The sequence below is a fragment of the Corvus cornix genome, chromosome Z, assembly GCF_000738735.6.
Source record: "Corvus cornix cornix isolate S_Up_H32 chromosome Z, ASM73873v5, whole genome shotgun sequence".
In the NCBI taxonomy this organism is placed as follows: Eukaryota; Metazoa; Chordata; class Aves; order Passeriformes; family Corvidae; genus Corvus; species Corvus cornix.
In genome coordinates this window covers 10057155-10078106 of record NC_046357.1, presented here as the reverse complement: position 1 = coordinate 10078106, position 20952 = coordinate 10057155, and the positions used below count along the sequence as shown (strand labels likewise).

Below are 20952 nucleotides of genomic sequence, written 5' to 3'. Positions count from 1 at the left end.
CTGGAACTATATCGGTGCCTTTCAAAATACTGTCTTTTTATTCTGCAGCAAGGTTTATGTGTTGCAGTGTCTATTACTGATTGAATACTTGTTTATAAGAAAATATGTCAGTACCTTTAAACTTAAGTAGTTATCTATCAGAGCATCTACACAGGTAAAAGATGCTGCATTAATATGTGCCCGGTGCATTATTCTGTCTATGGAAGTGGATCCAGGTTAATTTTTTAATTGCAGCAAAATTTCCAAGTTCAACTACAATGTCAGTTTGGCAGATTTTGTTTGGGCTTTCTGACATTCATTGTATTTCCTAGAAATGCAAGATCCTAAATAGGCTGAAGTTTAGGTTCAATGCAAAAGTAGCTTTAGTTTTTAAAAAGAGTGTTCTGCTTACATTTTTGCCTAAGAATTTACATCGTATGAATGAGAAATATATTAATTTATAGATCTATTTTTTTATATATATAGTGATCATTTGATTATATGGTCCAGAAATAAATGAATCATAGCGATTAAGAAACTATGAAGAAAAACACTGTGGTGAACCTTGATAAACTTTTAGAAGACTTCTCAGAGATAGAAAAGGTAAGTGAAGAAGGTAAAAAATCTTGAGATTGCCATCTATAGTTATTGTGTGATGTTTTCAAAAAAATTTTGAGTGAAAATTTCTTTAAGTGGTATCAGTTTCTTGTTATGCCTTGTAATACCAACTTTGTTTGGACAAATATTTGTACTGACGGTATCTTGGAGTCATCAGAGTGAATTCTGTGAAGCCTGAGAAGCCTTTGTTTCTGTGCTAGAATTTTAATCATCCATAAGCCAGTTTGCCTTCTCAGGAAGAGTGTGGAAGATGGTGTTGAAGATAACAGTATTACCCAGCTTCCATAGATTCACAGAATCATTTGTGCTGGAAGGGACCTTAAAGATCACCTTGTTCCAAACCCCTTCTGTAGGCAGGGACAGCTCTCACTAGACCACGTGGTCAGAAATTGTTCCTTGTTCTACAAAAATGTCATTGTCTTATGAGGAGCATGGATTCTTACATTCCATATGCATTGAGCTTCCTTTATCTTATATGTGTGTCATTTCTGCAAAGGTCAACCCACTGAGGAAAATCAGTACCGTGTTTCTTTTTAGACTGATATTGATCAGCTTCCTGCTGATTTCCTGGTCAGCAAATCTGTACTAGAAGCAATATAAAAGGGGCACCTGAAATAAATTTAGCATTTCTCTTGGAATAAACGTATTATACCAGTTCCTATTCCCACCCACAGTTCAAGTTGTTGCTCCGCAAGAGCACTGACAGCCTCATATGCAAGGCAGTAGAAAGAACCTTGAAGAGGATTGATCCAGACTCTGGGCTACAGAATTGACAGGAAAATAGTTTATAAGTCATGATGTAAGTCAGCATTCTTAGTTCTGCAGGGTAAACTTGGAATAGTACAGGATATCAAGTCTAGCATCATTCCTCTCTATAAAGGAATTTCCTGAATGGGAAATAATACAGGCTTGTGACTGCAGTATTGTGGAACTGTTAAATTTTTTATTCACTTAAAACTCAAAACTTTACGTTAATATAATGTTAGTCTTTTCCCAATTTTCTAGAAAATATCAGAAATTAATGAAGCAAATAACCTACTGATTCATCAGTTGGAAAAATGTAACAGATTGCTAACATTAAGCCAATCAAAGGAGGAATCAATAAAAGAGGGTAAGTTATTTTTTTAGAAAGGTATGATTTTTGCATCTATTCAAGAAATTCTGAAAAATATTTCCATTATTTTCATCCATAAAAAAACCCATAGCAGGTATCTAAGATACTGTGAGAAAAGCAGTACTGCCTAATCTTAAGTCATGTAATGAAATCCATCTCATAGTAAATATTAATATTATGAGGATTCAAACTGTTCAATGGAAGCTAATAAAATGTCATTTACCATTTACAGATGGGAATTAGAAGTCTATAATCATAATTTAAAAGCTGTGAAACAAAGGAGGAATTACAGAGAAAACTATAAAATGAAGATTTGTTGTATTCTAGAATTGTTTTCAGATGAGTATTTGAAATGAGAAACAATATCTAGTGCTTAGCACAGATTTGTGGTTGGTAATTCTTCTGTAGTTTGTAAAGTAGCTGAAAGGTGCATCTTTTTGTAGGACTTTCATCTTTGGGAAGTCAGCTGCTAAAAGTTAGGAAACAGGGTAGGAATAAACTTAGTTGCACATAGGAGTGAGATTGCCAGTTGGGTTTTACTTAGAGCTTCACTGCAACTTGGATAATTTAGCATAATTAGAAACTGAGTGTTGAAATTGAGCTATTGAGTGAATGAAGTTTGGTTATGATGATAATCTCTTCAGATATACCAAAAAACTCATGATAAAGGATGACCGGTAGCAGCGCATATGGAAGGCATTTTGTATAAACAATTGTTGATCTTAGTTGGCTGCTTCTCAGGAACAACCTTGGTGTCCTCTGAACAGTTCTCTTAAAATATTCATATTCTCTTAAAATATCAGTAGACAAAGAAGCAAACACAGTAGTAGGCATGATTATGGAAGAAAAAAAGAAATAAGCATTGTGACTCTGTAAGGTCTGTGATTTTCATGTCCTATTCTGGTCCACACATCTCAAAACAAACATAGCAGAACTAGAAAAGGTAACGGAGAAGGAGGCAAGACTTGGTATGGTCAGAGAGGAGCAAGGTAAAAGGTCAGGAACCACTCCTGTAACAAAGACCATGGATGTAGGGGCTTAACCATGCAAAACCCACTCCCATGCAGGGCTGGCCCAGTGAGGATTGCCACGGGCAGCCAAAAGTCTACATTACCAAAGAAGCCTGTAGTGATGGGAGTGGCTCCGGAGACTGAGTCAGAATGGGGTTCAGAAATGGTAACAAAGGCCAGACACGGCCCAAGGATCACTACTTGGTCCCAAATGATGAGGCAGGTCTGATACCAAGACAGGAAATCACTCCCTAGGTCATGACCAGGGTCTGGTATGTGTCTGCCACACAGCTGCAGCATAGGCCAAGGGCAAAAGCCTCAGTTTACAATCAGCTCCCAAGGGAAGGAGGGGCGTCCATTTTGAATCTGCTGCCGGCTTTTTTCAATGTCACCATCTATATTCTTTCTAAGATGGCCTTGTACCCAGCCAAACACCCAGAAGGTGCATGGGGGAAAATGCACCTGGGGCTTTCACAGTTTTTGAATATCTGAAGGAAGACTTTGGTTGACTAGGAACTTTTCATCTTTATGCTGGCAGTAGTTACCTGAACAGATTGCAGTTGTGAGAATGGCTTTTATAGAGTAGTATTGCCAATTGTGGCTTGTAAAAAATATTTCTCCTAGCCTTATGTCCCAAGCTGTTTCCCGGAACCAAACTCAGCCACAGTTCCTGAAATATCTTTTGAAAATTGGTCCAAAGGCAACAGAAATTGCTTACAGCAGAGGAGCAGGAAGAAAGAGTGCTGTGGAAGAAAAGGCTGTTGTTCCACATACACTGAAGGGTTTGTGGCTACTAGTGGTAGTGGGGTGTAGGAGGTGGAATTTTAGACTGGCTGAAGAGCACTTTGTTTTAAGAAACAACAACAACAAAAAAACCCAGCATTTCACACCCCAAGAAATCTCCAACAAGTGAGAACCCGAGGACTCCTTGATATCCTTGCCTAAAGTCTTTCCTTAGAACTGTTTAAGGTAAAAGAAGATTGGAAATTCTGAAGGAAATGCAAACGAGGAAAGAAAACAACTAAAGTTCAAGGGAGAGGGCAGTGAAACACCCAAGATAAGGTGGGAAAAGAAAAGCAGCTTGACCAGTGCATACACACTCTGAGAGGTCATAAATTAACTTTATTTTCTCTTGATACATTCTTTGCTAAACAAAGATAAGATTCAAAACAACATTTTTTGTCTTGTGTAAATCATTGCAAGTCCATTTAAGATAGATACAAGTCTGGCATCCTTGTTTTCTGCTCCTAAACCTTTTCTATGGTGGCTAAATAGACTCTTGTGCTGCTACAGTTCTGAATTTAATTCTACTGTAGTTTTCTAAAAGAAAGCATTCACATTTTTGTCTATGAAGCACTTAAGGAGGTTCTATTTAGCATCTTCATGGCTGGGTATTTGTTTATTTAGTGTTTCTAAGGTGTCAGAGGAAAAGGTAGTTGATGTAGTTGTCCTATAAAAAAATCAATTATAAATGCAGATGAGCAGTTGTGATGTTCAGTCTTTCTGCATGTAGGCAGTATTCCTTACAGGGAAGGAACTACACAGAATCCATAGCAGATGCTATGCCAGTGATCCACAAAGCTGCAAACATTTAGCAAAATTCTGATTCTTTTCCGTAATGTAGGCAAGCAAAACTTGTGGGCTCCCAGGAATTTTTTCCAGTCACAACTGTAATTACATATGGGATTTGCCAAGATATGTCCTTCAAAGATAAGAAGGATAAGCAGATATTCTTTGGACTGAACGAAAGAGTGGGTTACATTTAAATAGTTGTGATTATTTTTAAAGACTAGCTGCTGCTCTAGTGTTGACTCAGGTGTCTTTCCAAATTGTGCATGAATTACAAACATCTGAGTTTATTTCCATACATTTTCAAATTGGAGGAAATTTGTAGTAGAACTAGTTGGTACAAACAGGCATACTAATCTAGTAATTCTGACTTTGAATAGGATTTTTCCACTTTTGATCCAGCACGGGAACTGAGAGGCAGGCAATGTTTCTGTGCTGCTTGTGCTCCCTCTACTGTTTTTTTTTTTTTTTTTTTGGAGCATGGAACAGGAGAAGGTATCTGGCTAACATACTCGTCTGCATGAACAGCAGACTCGATGCAAGAATAGGCTAACGGTCAAAAAGACTCAGCAGAAAATTGAATCTGTTAGCTAGGATCTTAATTCCTCTTCCTCACTCCATTATTTGTAACGTAATCTTTAATTATATGATAGACAGTTTTCCAAAGGGCTTTAGTCTAATGAGACCAGTAACTGTTATTTAGCAAACTTCTACGTGTTGTGGAAATTAAAAGCAACTTAAGAAATGCAGTGATACTCTGGAAAAAGAAGTTTTAAAAGTAAGCAACCTCAGCTATAGAGCCCCCACTGTTCCCAGTCTGACTGTTCTGTGACTTTACTAATAAATTTACAATGTAAGGGATAAAAGTTGTATGTAATGAAAAACAAATACTATGTTACAGGAAGTACATATGGTATTTAAACATTAAAAATACAGTTTAAAAAATAAAACTATGAAATACAAGTATATCAACTGATAAGAGCTTGCATGTATAACTATGTTGTATAAAATGAGATAATGGAGATATAGCACATATTCTGAATTTCTCAAAGTTTATGTTGAGCCAAAAGATGAATGTTATATGCATCAAGAAAAGGGTAAAAAAAGGGGTGAGAGACTGCAATGAGTGGATACCCTTAGTCTTGTTAAAAAGAATATTGGCAAGGAAATACTGCCAGGAAAGTAAGTCTCAGTTTTATTAAATACATCAAATTGCTGGAAGGCTGTATGGAAAACTTCTAATGTTGCTCAGAAAACAAAAAGATACTTGTTTTCTGACTAGAAACAAAAATGTAATAGTTTTATGAAATTGCTTGTATTGCTTCATAAAATTGATTTTAATCTATCATCAAACTAAAAGCTAAAATTAAGCAGTAACCATGTAATGGTAATCTGATTTATTTCCACAGTCAGTAAGAAGACTTAGAGTAATAGTGACCCAAAATTTTTATAAGGTAGTTGATAAAATTTTGCAAAAAAAATGTAAATTTGTGAAGACACTATTCAAAAATGCTGGATCTTTTATTTCTTTCAGAATGCAGCACTCTACAGAATGTGATAAAGGGTCTCACACAAACTATTGAAAACCAGTGTAATGTGAAAGGTAAAGGCAAAAAATGTTATTATACAGTACATGCTGTACTGTAATTTCAAATGAGCAGGCATTTAATTTTTTGTTTACATTTACTGATTTTTGTCAGACACAGAAACTTACTGGCAGACAAATAGAAACAAAAAAAAAGTGTCTAAAATCAATCTTTCACAGTAAAAAATGCCTATTGCCATTATCCTACTTAGAAACTACCTCAGGGAGGTTATTTTAATCAATACATTGGGCTTTAAATTCATTTCATCGTAACACAGGCAATTTTAAAATAGGTGAGAAAGTATCATTCAGCTGTTGGATTGTAGACTATTCAAGGGTTTATGTACAATTTTTATCACTTTGTTAAACCAAAGTGTCTTAATCTTCAGTATAATGTTATTAAATGTTATTGCTGTTATCCACATATAGTTGACAACTACTCATTTTTACTTGAATATAAAATACATAAATACTTGCCGTATCTTTATACTACAGCTCAGCAGTACACCATGAAGTTAATTTTATGACCATTATGTGTTCAAGATATATTAGCATATATATTAATAAACCTCTAACACTGGAAGTATACGGAAGTTTTTAATACTCAAACTGACATTAATAATAAAAAAAGCACTACCTATTTTCTCTAAATCCTGTATTTGCATACTGTTTTCTAGTTTTTGGGAAACAAGTACTTCAAAATTGCATCTTCCAATTTTAAACTGTTGTAGCCATGATGATAGTCTTTAATTTTCCGAGTCAAAGGACCTTACAGCTAGATTTTCTTGAAGGCATAATTTATCAGAAGGCTAAAGACGGTTCTAAATAGTAATACCAGGCAAATATTTTGATTAAACTATGATTTTTCTTGTTAAAAAAAGGAAACTGATGGTATATAGTTCTGTAATGATGGTTATAATGTCTACAAAAAAAGTTTCTTAATGTTCAGCCAAGTCAAAAAATGCAAGTAATTTCCTTATTCTGCTTTCATGCTGATGAAATTGTCAAAATGTACTTTTTAGTGTCCTATATAGTTTTTTTTTCTGCAGATGAAAATGATAGACTGAAGGGTACCATTCACATCTTGGAAGATAAATTAAAGACTTGTGAAGAGGTATGTCACAAATTATCACTCTTTAGGTAGAGGAGTAATACTGCATCCCTATTGTGTTTCATATCTTTTTGTTCTTGGGTTTGCTATTGATGCTCTTATTGTTGCTCTTCCCTTAATGTTTATCATGTGCAAAAAGAGGAAGGGTGTTTTCATGACAGTACCCATATGAGAAGATGTTAGAAGAACTAAGAGGTTAAAACTACCTTGGTGCTCAGAACTTTGACTAAATCTAAGATGCACTTGGGGGTTTTTTAGCTGTGTTTAGCTTTAAATTCAACTTTATCTTCACAATTCTAATCCCTTGCATTAAAATAATTTTTTGTGTGGAAATAAGGTTTTGACATTGAAGATGCCTGGTTGTGCTGCCAGAGAATCAGAAATGGTCTGAATTTTGTCTAGTTTATTCAGGAATAAATACTACAAAGATAATAGGTCTCTGCTTCTTATCCGTATCTCATAATAAATTCAATGTATGATCTCTCTACTTTTTATCTATGGCACTCATTTTTTCAAAGGAGGTAAAATCAGCAGGGCGGCTCATAGTTCTCTGTTGTCATAGTTCTCTGTGTGAAGAGTGCAGATCTGTTACCTGTTTAGGATTAGGAATCTCACTGATGATTTCCTTTGCCTGTGCTTGTACTACAATTTAAAATTAAATATTTATACCAATAGAACTGTTATCTTGACAGTTCAAGTAAAAAATTATTAATGCCTTCTGAAGGATGTGAGAAACTATTATTCCACCCATTAAACACATGTTTGAGCACGGTGGGACTTCCTGGTGTTGTTCTGAAGGCACCTGACTATGTTCCCATATACTCTTACCCCAATCAGTGACTGCCTTTGTGAGTGCCCCCAGGCACTGCTCTGGTGAGTGGCGACCGGTCTTGTTAGAGGGTTGCAGTAACAACTTTGGAGTGAGCACCTCAACAGTGGCAGCTACAGACAATTCCTTGATAATTCTGGAGTAGTTACTGGAGTAAATTCATAATTGGCATGTTCAAACTTTGAGCATCACTACTGCTGGTATCACTGATGTGTCTACGGTTACCAGCATGAATTTGTGGAATCCTTGGTATAAGCAATACCAACAAAATTCATACTTGAATCATGCAATCCTAGAGTCAAAAATCCACAAAGGTGAAACTGTAGTCCCTTAACTAACTTCATCATTGTGTCAGATCCTGGTCTGAGAAAAGGAATATTACCTCTCTGATGCCTTAGGTTTTAACTTTAATATTCTTCAAATCCTTTAGTGCTTAGTGTGTAACTCTGAAGTTTCTTGTAGCCTGTTAACTTCTACTCTCTCATGCTAGGCAGAGATAACAAAGCCTCTGCGGGCCTGCTCTTCAAGGACACCCAGACCGTCCTAGGCCCAAAATGTGTAAACCTAAAGCCTCTGAAAAGGGGGCAAGCTGAGGGGAAATTACATCATTAAACTGAAGCTTTAATTGGAGAATTAACTCTGATGTGCTAATGAACCAAACCTATAAAAATGTGAAGAACTTGTGACCTGTCGTCCATCCTGGGGTCCATCTTGGCAGTAGCCTCTGGCTTCCCACGGTGTACCTTTGAAGGCCCTTCAAATAAACACCTACCTTTATTCCCTTATTCTTGTCCAGTCTCTGTTTTAGGTGGCCTCTTAAGGCATCATCTCCATTTGCCTCTTCTCCTAAGAAGCACAATTTCTAATTCTATATTAACAGATAGCTCTAATACAATGAAATTTGTTATGTTTTTCATCTGTGGACTTCAGCCAGACAGTGTAAGAAGTAATTGGATGTTTAAATTTACAAGACTGAGGATAAAACAAGTACTGAATTATAGACTATTGTACATTTTTGCATGATGGTTGTTGTTTGCAGAAGACTAAGAGCACAGAAACTGCAAGATCTTTATAAAATATTTTACATTCACAGGAGTATAAAGACCAAATTCAGAAACTCATGATAGAAATTAAAAACAAAGAGGAAGACCACAAATTAGAAATAACACAGTTGAATTGCGATATAAGGAAAAAATGTAAGTCCTCTGAAGACTGAATGCTTTAGCAATGGGTAAAACATACTGTAACCTGTAGAAGCTACATTTCATCTAGGATAAGTTCCACTGCTTAGTGGAAACATGTCAACGGTAGAAGTGGGCCATGTTTAATGGAATTTTATCTTAGCTGAAGAGAGCAGACAGTGGTAATGAAGCAATAGTACAGCAACACAGGATGAGCAGAAATTCCCAAACAGTTAGAACAAATGCTGGGAATCTGGACCTAAAAATCTGAAGGAATGAAGTTTTGGGTTAAGTGTTGACTGGAACCTTGCTAAACTGCTGTTAGAATGTTTTATCTGTGTTCAGGAGAGTAGGACATTATTTTCACAAATAAATAATACTGCAATGAGAAAAAACTGACTTCAATATTCATTTTGTCCATTAGAGGCACAACCTTAAAAAGGAGGATTTTTTGATCATCCATATAGCTGAAAACAACAAGGAAAGTTTTTGTAACTTACGATGCTTTTTTAAAAAGACACCGTCTTACTGGGATGGGATGGTGTGGTTTTCATATAGTTTCAGTATGGTTTTTGCTTGAATGAAATTGTCTTACAGTAAAATGTTGGTGTTCAAGAAAGTTTCAATATTTGGAAAATTATGATAATTTTTATCTAAACATCTATAATCATAATATTTGGTGTTACTGTGTTGCTAGTTGAAGTAAAAGAAACGGAGTTTAGAGAACAGAGAGAGAAAAAAGAACTGGAAATATTAGAACTAACTAGACAGCTGAAAATTCAAAATGAAGAGAAGCAGAATGAAATAATTAAACTGCAGATAGAGGTATGCATTACAAAGCTGACTTAAAGATGAACTGGGCATTGGGTGAACTTCAAAGAGACTGTGTAGTGAAAAAACATTCATTAGTACTTAACAAAGTAATATGATGGAATCTAGAAAACCTAATTATTTATTGTCTTCACAAAGATCAGTGGCAGGTGCTCCCTTCCACAACGGTAACTCACTCCTGCTCAGGAATCATGTTCCACCCACTGGATAGAGAGACTGAAGGTTACTCTGTTCTTGTTACAAATTAAATTACTTTCAAACTCTTTTAGATTTTGAGCTATAAAAAAATTCAGCCATGTTTTTCTGCTTAAATTTCTTGGTTTTAATTTCTGAATTCTGGGAATATATATATATATATATGTTTAAATAAAATTCCAATAAAAATTTCTAGTCCTGCAGAGATTTAAGCCAGAGCACTCAACAAGCATTTAATTGCTCAGGTTTTAAACCACTCCCATTACAGAAAGAATTAAGGAAATACTTCAAACCCTTCACACATCAAAAAAGAAATAAGATGTGAAAGTGTTCAGGCTGACTGTTCAGGCTGAGTTATCCTTGGAACATAAGAGAGGAATGGTGATTTCAGAGGTTTTTAGCATCCTCCGTATTTTCTCCTCCTGCAGATATGTGGCTGAGAAGCCTTCAATTTTTTTTTTTTTTCAGAAGTGTCTTTTTTATCTACATGGTTTTAGTTTATCATATTTTTACTAGTTTTGCTAAATTTCGAGGCCTTTTTTTTTAAGAAACATAACGGCATTCTTTTTTACATAAGCATAAAGAGCTTCATTTTTCTAGGATTAATCAGTAGAAAGGCTTACTGCTACTATGCTCAGGTAAAAAAATGCAACTAATAAAAAGTGAAAGTTATACTTGATATATTTAATATACATTCTCTCCCCCCGCCCCCCCCCCCCCCCCCCGTTCATACTTACTGTTTTGTCTTGCCTGATTCTTTCAGTTCAATGCTAAATTGGCAAGAGCTCAGGATAAAACCACCAAGTCATTTTCAGAGGCTTCAGTCTTGCCACAAAGTATCTATCGAAGGGTAGGTGCTTTCACAACCTGTAGCACACAGACATGGAGTATGTTTCAGAGCGCTTGAAGCAGGAGTTCCCTGGGGTTTCTCTGTTTGTTCTCCCCCCACACCCCTCCCACCTCTACACAACAGAATTCATAGAATCAAAGAAAAATTTAAGATAGAAAAGGCTTTTAGGATCATCAACTCCAACTGTCATGGCTCTTGGCCTATTGATACTGATGAGGGTAAGCAACAACAAAAAGCCACATGGGAGGTGGTGAATTGTTAACCTGGAAACTTAAGATAGAACTGACATAAATGACACTGATACAAACCGTGTAAATGCTTTTTTTGTTGTTGTTGTAAACTTAAGATTTTGGGATGTCAGAAAAGCAGGATTCTGGGGAAATAATTTTTGTAATTTTGTGATATGAAATACTGAGGAAAATATTCTGATTAGAATATTTCTTACTCACAATAGCAAAATGTATCATTACATAATTTTATGTGATGTTTAAGAATGAAGCTTTTCCCTGAATCTTAACAGAAGCTGCAGCATCTCCAGGAAGAGAAAAACAAGGAAATTGAAGTTCTCCGAAACACCATAAGAGACTTGGAGCAACGTCTTAACAAAGGTGAAGACCTGCCCTTCAAACGGAGGCGATTCTGAACAAATTGCATGAAGCATTTCGGTGTTTCAAACTGTGCATCTCAAAATGAACACAATACATGAAGAAAGTATTTTTTATTGAAAACACTATTTTCAAACATTCCAAAGGCATGCATTCTGTGTTTATTCAGAGCTACTCTCTTGCTAATCAGCATTCACAATAAAAAGATTCAGGTTTTGTAGGAGTAGTAATTTCCCTATTAAACCATCATTAATTATTGTGTATACTTTCATAGCAGTTTTCTTTTTATGAATATTCTCTTCTTCATCCGGGAATCCTTCTAACAATGGATTTACTTCCATTCCATTAATCAAACATTAGCAATGCTAGGCTACAGACAGATTAGTTACACAGGTTTAAGTGGTATATTATGTTACTAATTGATACAGATTTATCAAACTCAGCACTGTTATAAACAAAGATAAACATTATACCAAGATTAAACTTGTTTTCATCCCACCATCTTTTTGATTCTGACACTGTCGTTAACACTACTTCTCACTTTAGGATGATGTTACTGATTTAGTAGGATTTTACAGGCTGTAGCAGTATGTATTAATGGAGCCTCTTACTGTATCTAAGCCATGAAAGTTAAGCATATAAATCTGTTACTTGAAAATAAAGCAGTTAATGTCTATATATTACATTTTTCATGTGAAATTATTGTCACATTGCTTAGGAGTAAGTTTTGCTTGTACATGATTTGTATCCCCAGGTTAGAAAAAATACCAAACAAACAACCTCAACTTTCAAATATATTGTCTTTTTAATAAAAAATGATTCATATATCTGTCTTGGTTATCTTCTGTTCTGGATTGCAAAACATCAGACAGGAGCCCCTAGGTCATAGTTTATGCTCCTGTCCTCACAAATGCAAGCAGAATGTTAGAAGAGAAACAAGAAAGACAAATTAATCAAGAATGCAGACACCTTCCCAGTGGAACTGAAAACCAAACTTTTTTAGGGGTCAATTAAATTCCTTTAAATCATGAAGCTTTTCACTGATGGAATTTGACAGGTATTCTATAATTCTAAGAACACTGCTCTAAAAATATACCTCTTTGCAATATTTTAGCTCCACATACCTGTCAGTATAATTTTGAATTGGGGGCAATAAAAACACTTGATCGGTTTATTTTTCTGCTCTTGCAACTCTATGAATTGAGTTAGTGGGACTCCCTTGTTTCTGGAAGGTGCTTAGTTTGTTTTTCAGGATCAGTTTCTCACCTTTTCCTGTCACTGTCAGGTGTCACTGGTTTCACTTGCTCCTGCTGGTGAGTGTCAGGCAGCAGAGAGCAGACGTCACTGTCAAGACTCAGTGATGTCCTCTGCTGCCAGCTGCCCATGTCACCTGCAGGAATTTGGTAGTGCTCCACGACACTGTCAAGTGACAGAATTCCCTAGCTCTTCAAACAAAAGGTGTCGACAATGACAGGATCAGCTACTAGAGGTTGAGTCTGATCCTGTCTGCCAGTTTCAAGTTAACTGGTTTTTACAGCTGTTTTTCCCTTTCTTTCCTAGTTTTTTATCTTGTGCAATTTCCACAATTTCTCCTGGAGGGACAGTTTCTACCGGCTCCTGACTACCTATCTGATCATGTCTGTGATGGCCAAAAACCCTGTGACGCCAGCTGCTGTGAGGATGACGTCTCTCAGTTTCAGAAGCAGCCTGGTGGTTCTCATGTTTGGGATCATGACTGCCCATGTGATGGTGGCGGTGGTGGTGGTGGCGGCGGTGGTGTCCGTGTCTGTGTGGGTGGTGGGGATGGGAATGCTGTCCTGTCGGCTTGGATTCTAGCTCTCTCAGCTCTTCACCCATCTTTTTAGTGATGTTTTCACATACAGCATCAATATCAGGTTCCTGCAAAACAGAGGCTTGCATTAAATACAGGGCACTGTATTTAATTAAACTAGTTGTAAAGTATTAATTATCTTGACATTTTTGCAGAGCATGAAAGCCAGTTTTAAATTATTTGTGCTATTTTGCTGAAGAGTGTATGAACATATCAAAAATAACCTTGTGTTGTCACACTACTGATAACTAGACAGGGCTGTACAGCAATTATAATTTTAGTAATTGCTAATAACAAATATTCTTTTTCTAGATCTCATATCTAACCTGTCTGGTCTACATTTAGCCAGAAAGCTGCATGACGGGATCAAAAATCATTATTCTAATTGAACTTCAATGATTATGTATGTACATTTCTTGATAATCCTTAGAAGTATCTCTGATCTTTAATGATACATAGAAAAAACCCACCCTTCTTTTAAAGCAGTAACTATAATTTGTCACCTTGTATTATCACTTTTTAAAAATAACTGTTGTAGACCATGTTTAAATACAAACTATAATAAATAGTAATGCAAATCAGCTTGAGTTTTATTCCTGGGTTTTTAAAAAAAATACTCATTTTTTATTTACTTTATCTGTCCCACAAAACTAGAGCAGTTAATTGCTCGCTACCTCTATATAACTCTACAAACAGAATTACCCTCCAAGACTGCTTTTACATTTCTGACAATTATTTGCATTTCTATCAAGGACAGGAATTCAGATAATCAAGCAGTCTATTACAAATTAAATCTAATTCACTTGGAAAAATGTTTAAAAGCTCTCTGTCAAGACATGTGAAAATTCAGAATTGTATATTTTTGGATTAATCACACTGAAATTATTTTTTTAAATACCAGTCAAATCCAGTTTTCTTTTTTACTATACACAGAATGAGACAAGAAAATACCGTGTAAGAGCAGTTTCCACACTTGTTTTCACAGTATGCAATCTTAATAGATTCTTCTACATATTGAAAATGCAGGAAGGAGTAGGGCAGACCCAGATGATAGACTAGACGGCCGCATCTAAGGAGACAAAGAACTATATGGTTACAAATACCTGCAATCAAATCTCTCTTCTTATGATATCCCATTTTTGTTGTATCAATCCAGCCACACTGTACAGTCCCATGGGGAGTATTTCTGTCCAAGTTCACAGACAAATCCATTATCTTCCTTACAAATGCTTGCCTGCTCACCTGCACTGGCCAGTATGTGAGGCGTGATTTCTGCTGATGTGGTAACTGCACTGCCAGAAGCCTCTCCTTTAGTGGCACTCAAGACTAGCAGAGGTGCACTCATTACAGACCCATCGGGATAGTGAGGAGGATTGTTTGGACAGTGATTGCTGTGTCCTTACCAAGTGTTTTTAGGCAACCTAACAGGTATTTTGATTGGAATGGACACTGCTTTACTGATTTATTGGGCATGAGGGGATTGTTATGGAGCCTATCTGCCCCATGTCTGAACTCGGATGTTCTGATATGCACTTGACTACACAACTGGTCCACTCGAAGGAGCGTGAGTAAATGCAGAACCTGTACACAGGGGCAGCGTGTTCAGCCAACACACAGTCCACTGCCCTTAGCTCCCTACACGTGTATGTGCACCTCTAGGACCAGCAGCAGGCAAAGTCTTCCTTGCTGAGGCACAATAAGGACACACACTCCTAGAACCATAATGGATTGTGGCCAGCCTAATGCTAAACCAATTCATAATATACACGTATCCTGTGTCAACAGCACAAAACTGGTCAACCTTTCAAATGCTGTGGGGCAAGCATCAGCTTTGGGGCTCCTCTGCAAAATAAACAGAGCCTTGTTCTGTTTGTTTGTTGTATTACATCAGCCTTCCATACTTGGGCATATTTGCTGCTGTAACATTCAAGATCATTCCACTGCTAGTTTCATCCCAAAAACCTAATGTGGCTAATCTGTTTAATTTCATCACATTACAGAAAAAGAGTAACTTTGTAATTCTGTATTAAGCTTATTTATGGCATACACAACTTGTAATGTTCAGTACAGTAATACAAAATAACTAGGACAGACATGTTTCAAGTGTAGGATTTTTCAAGTATCTACCATCACAATAAAATTGAAAAATTGGGATTTCAGTTACAATTATTACCAGTGCTGCCAAAATATACCTGTGCCAGAATCCTGTATCAAAAAGCTATTTTCTCCTGAAGTTTTAAATTTCACCTAAAGACTAATTTTTCCTTATGTCTACATGGCATTTTCAACAGGTCTCATCAAAATATTTCCATGAGATAAAAGATTCTACTTTGACATGCATGGATGTAATGAAATTGTCTGAAAATAAAAACACTACAAAACCATAAACACGTTACCAAATTTTACACTCACTTACATTCATTTAAATCCACAGTAATTATAAAGAAAAAAATATTTATTCCAAAATTACTTATGCAAAACCAAGACTTTACTTTTGTAGCTTTGTTTTTCCAGTAAATGCTAGCACCTTATTTAATTCAACTTGGAAGTTGATCATGATGTCTTTTTTATTTGCGCATCAATGAAATAGAGATTTACAAAGCACTACTCAAAATATATGCAAATATTTTCCTGTGTTTCTCTGTAAGAACACACCTGTCATAGATGAGAAAGTCATCCTTGTTTCCATTTAAAGTAGTCCAGACATCATCTTGCTGCTCATCTTGCTGGTAGACAGCAATGTAGTCTGAAACACGTTCTTTTAGTAGGTGAAATTCCCTCCGGGATTGAGGTCCCTGATGGTTGACAACCACATACGAGATGTTGACCAATCCTTCATTCTCTAACTTTACTCGCAGGTCCTCCAAACTAGTGGGAACGTAAAGAAGCAAGACCATAAATAATTAGAGAACCATAATATTTGACACAAAAGTTAATATGCTCCATCTCACTTTTATTACAGCTGCATGATGTGGAGATTCTTCCTTTTCATTTGTATCCTTCCTGTGGAATTGCTCTAGAAAACTTATTTTTCGGTTACAGGAAACAGTCTAGAATGTGGAAGATTCTTTAAAATTTTTCTGAAATGTAAGAACCAAACCCAACTACCTTGAAAGCCAAACGCAAAGCCCACTTCTAACTTTGATAGCACCAGAGATTTCCCGCTATGTTTTTAAACCCAATTCTTAATAAACTTGCAAGGCCTATTATAATATATAAGTTGCGCAGCCTAGAGGGGCAAACTAAAGTGTTCTAACTGTGACTAAAATCCAAACCTGAAACTGGTACAATGAATTTTTAAGCCCAAATACTTTCACAATCCCTAAATAAATCAAAGATAATGCAATTCCTGTTCGTGTCAGCTCAAAATTATTTTATTACTATTGTTATTGTCATGATAGCTAATTATTTGCAAGGAGTAAGTTCTAGAAACTAGAGCACCAATGTCCCAGGTCTTGTAGGAAAACCTAGCACTGATGACTTCCTTGAATGCTTCATCAATTTTTTGAAAGGCCCGTATTTACCTTAACATCTGGATTTTTTAAATATATGTAGGATCTCTGAACACAGGCTGAAAAGCCACATTAAAAGCACATGTTTTGATTTATTTTTTCCCCGACATATCTTATGTAAGAAATGAGTGATCACAGATCTCTATTACAGGTGATCATGTCAGAGAATTGTGATGTTTCTTGGCTTCACCATCTTTGCTGCATTAATCGTCTGTTGTTGTTTCTGTCAGGTGTGCATGTGGTTTTGGTTTCATTAATGTCAAGCTGATCACACTATTATGCTGTAAACATAATTTGGAGAAGACGATCTGTCAGTCAGGAGTAGGTCAGGAGATAACAAATCTTACCCACTGGCAGAGAACCTTCTGCTGATAGTGAGCCTGGTCACTGGGTCACACATGTGATGGGGGCATTTAGGGCAGCTAGAGCTCATGGAGTCCATCTGTGGCAGGGCACACGTAGTATTCCCAGCAGGATAACAAAAATCAGGACGAGATTCACGCTTACCTGGAAGCCTGCCGCAGGCACAATGATCAGCTGGCCTGGAGGAGAGCCACCACTGTCACCGAGCCTCTGGAGTTCCACATTGGGTCCTCCTCCCCAATACGCCATTCTGGGGGCTCCAGGCAGTTCTGGATCTCTGTCCCTCCTCCAGGGAGGAGACAGAGGGCCAGAACTAGCCCCAGACCTGCCCACATGGCTGGGCTTTACCTGAAAAGAAAGAAAATAAACAAAGTAAGATCAATGCCTAAAGAAAGTTCAGACTCTGAAATTCCCACAAGAAAACACAGCAGCTTATTGGCTCCATTTAATAAAAAAAAACCAAACAAAAAAAGAAACAAATCCCTGTAAAAATAAATTTGAGTTCTTTGTTAACTGCTCAATTTCTTTGGTTTTTCAGTGGAGTTCCTCTATAATAGAGGCAGGTGTTTTTTCTTTGTGGTGTTTGGGGGTTTTGGGGTTTTTTGTTACTGTGGTTGAACAGCTGCAAAGTAAACATTCAGAATAATTTGAATTTTTTTTAGTACTACTGATCAGACTAAGTTATTTCCTCTTCTTTGTAATTTCTTTTTGACCATTTTTAACACTTCAGTGATTCTAAAATGGCCTTGTTTCTTGTGTTTTGACATCAATTATGGTAAGTCAGTTTACTTCAGGAAGAATCTAGACCAGCTCACTTCAGATTCCAGAGTAATTCCATCGTCTTAGAAGTACATGCACCAACAGTAGGTTTCAGTATGCAGTAAGTACTACAGACCATAGCAAAAAATAACTTTAAAAAACTTCAAAATTTTTACAAGTCAGTCTGGAGTATTTGGATCCCACTGAGAAAAACCTAAGAAGAAGTCAAGCACTAGAAACAATTTTGCAAAAACCAGAAATAAAAACTGAATTCCAGGATTCCTCAGATCTTACAGAATTTCATACCATACTTAGTCCAGTTAATATTTATGAAAATCAAAGCATATAAGAAATTGTCTAATTACCTTTTCCTTTTATTCCATTAACATCTCAATTTTGGCTTAAGGGCCCATTATTGAGGAATATTTAAAATTCTAAATGTGTAAAATTATAAAGCTGCTCCCCAACACATCCTACATTGTGGAATTGTATAACTTCACCACTTACATCAAAGTCTGACAGTGAACACAGAATAGTTTGGAAACAGTAAGTTATGATAAATAAGACCTGCTCCATCCATCTTGTCATATCCTAAAAAAAAATTAGTAATAATTTAATTTTTAAAACAAGAGCCATTTGTTGCTGTATTTGAAATCCAGCTGTCCCTGATGTTTCTTTCCTTACGTTCTAGGTAAAGCACTTTGAAGACTAAACTGTGGTCCAGTATATACCAGGACAGCCTTTTTTCCACTCTTTCCACACATCAGGAAAGCTGCCTGCCTTTATATCGATTATAAACACATGAAACTCTCATGACATTTTGATATCCTTTCTTGCCTTCTGCAGCACTGGCATGCAGTGCCCAGAAACAGCTGTCTGTCCTGTGAGCTGCAGGAGAGCTACGTCCCGCCTTATACTTCTCTTCATATTTCAACTTTCCAGTTGGTTTCCAATGGAAATTTCCACTGTCAGCCTTTTCAGCCAAAGAAACAGGCAGACACTCTGCCAAATCTTAAGTCATGAAGCTCTTTCATAGCAAACCCAGCACACTTACCCTTTCCTCCTCCCCCTTCTTGGCAGGTCTGCCTGGCTCCGCCGCAGAAGAAAACAGAGTTGGGAAAAGGGCTGTGGTATTTATATGGCTCTTGTTTATCTCACTTTGCAGATATGGTTCAAAGTTCAGGGAGCTTTTTCTGAACGACCCTGCAAGCAAAGAAAACCCCTTTAGCAAAAGTACCCAAAATACTTCTCCATTAACTAATCCCAAGTGGAAACCATTTATCGTGCATAATAGCAAAGTATTTTTGCTATAATGACTTCAAATATCATGTTATGCAGTTTGTCAGTCACCCCAGGCAGCTGGAGGAAGTGGTACAGTCAGAGGAGGGGGATGGACCGAGGAGTCATTATTTTCTGAACTCAGTGGTAACCACAGTGAGGGGGGGAAGGTACTTCCCTATTTACCAAAATGCTGAGCTAGCAGGTTTTTTCTCATATGCTTTATCTGATGTTTGCCTTAGAGAATGGTGTGCTCTGTCTGAGGGCATGTGCATACTGAGCTCCTTTGGCCCAGCTGCTCTTGATTATATCACTCTGCTTGCAAACTTTTCTCTGTAGAACCTTCCAGTTCATCAATTTTGTTGAAAGTTAGAGCCCAGAACGTCAGACATTTAAATCAATGTAGCTACTGGCAATAGGTACCTGAGCCTCTGTATTTCGCTGCTATATTTTCTTAACCCCAGGATCAGATGGTTAAACTGTTTCCATACTCTCTTTCTTTGGTGATAGCATTGTTCATGCATGATGTGTTTTACTTCAAGAGCAGTGTGCTTTGCTTTGATTTCCTTCAATGTACATGTTACACGTTTATGGGGAAATAAATGCTTAAAAACATGGTGTGCCCTCACAGTTCAAGGTGGTGAGATTGACACTGCTTAGTTCTATGGCCTGAGGCCATCTTCTGCACAGATAAGAATTTTGCTTCAGGCTGGATGCGAGAAAGGGAACTGCTGACCTTGCGGGTTTATGCTGTAGAAGTCCTATGCACTTCTTTTCCACTACTCAGTGGAAAGAATCAGAAAGATCTGAACTTTTATTCAGTAGTCTTGGAAGACACAATGCAGCAAACAGACAGATTTCATATTAGACCTGAAGTTTTTTTAAGAAGTGGAGTGTGCTTGTATGCCTTATATCCTTAGGGAAACACATCTTGTATTCTTTGCTGGGTTGGTGCCAAGCCCTCATACCTGCAACAGTGCCCTTTACTATTCCAATTGATAGACAAGTTGCTCACCTCCTGCTTCAGGTGTGGGGGTTGATTCTCAGTGCTGATAAGGTCCTGTAAGGTTGGCTGGAAGTATTTGGTGTGCAACATGTCCACCAATTCTTGCATGAGCACAGAAGCAGGCAACAAAAATGAGGCAGGTACAGATTTATTAACAGGGCTAATAAAAGTAATGCAGCTCATTAGTGACTGACAGTTATTCTCTTGCCAATTATAGCAACACGGGTGGAGACACTTTCAAAGGAATAGCAATACTCCATCTCCATTTTGTTTTCCTTTTCTTTGTAGAGAGGATGTGGACAAGGTTTGATTAACAAGTGCTGAAGCTATGAACTATATGTAATACCACTGACTGCTGCTGAGACATGCAGCTCACAAGTACTGAAGAATAGAGTTCAGACAGAGTAAACTGAGCTGAAGCAGCTATCGCATAAAACATGTACCTTGCTGTGGAAAGCACACCGAGGATGGAAATAGACAGTGGTCACTATGGAAAAGTTAGTATGTCCTCCCATACAGTATGCAGAGACACCTGCAGACCCTCAGTTGCCTTACCGAGAGATTAGAAGCACCTGTTGCTAGCAATTATCACTATGACAATAAATACTATTAATTATTATATTTATTATAACCTTATAATGTTAAGATGACTTCAACTACATTCACAGTGACATGCCATAAGCATCTTACTTTTTAACATTCACCTTACCTGAGACCATTGTTCTG

The 20952-nt window shown here is 36.9% G+C and overlaps 2 protein-coding genes across 2 annotated transcripts; one reads left to right on the top strand and one right to left on the bottom strand.

Annotated features, from left to right (window-relative positions):
- Positions 1-495: 495 nt before the first annotated feature.
- On the top strand, positions 496-11850 carry CCDC152 (coiled-coil domain containing 152). The gene is given in 8 exon segments (XM_039567106.1): positions 496-582; positions 1603-1708; positions 5825-5893; positions 6925-6989; positions 8909-9011; positions 9694-9821; positions 10786-10872; positions 11393-11850. Coding segments are annotated over 8 exon segments (768 nt in total). The 3' UTR covers positions 11516-11850.
- Positions 11576-19243, bottom strand: SELENOP (selenoprotein P). Its single transcript, XM_010395218.4, has 5 exons — positions 18997-19243; positions 17328-17531; positions 15964-16176; positions 14260-14377; positions 11576-13376 (listed from the first exon to the last, which is right to left on the bottom strand). Exons 2-5 carry the CDS (start codon positions 17516-17518, stop codon positions 12714-12716), a joined length of 1185 nt encoding a protein of 394 aa, XP_010393520.3. The 5' UTR covers positions 17519-17531; positions 18997-19243; the 3' UTR covers positions 11576-12713.
- Positions 19244-20952: the final 1709 nt, after the last annotated feature.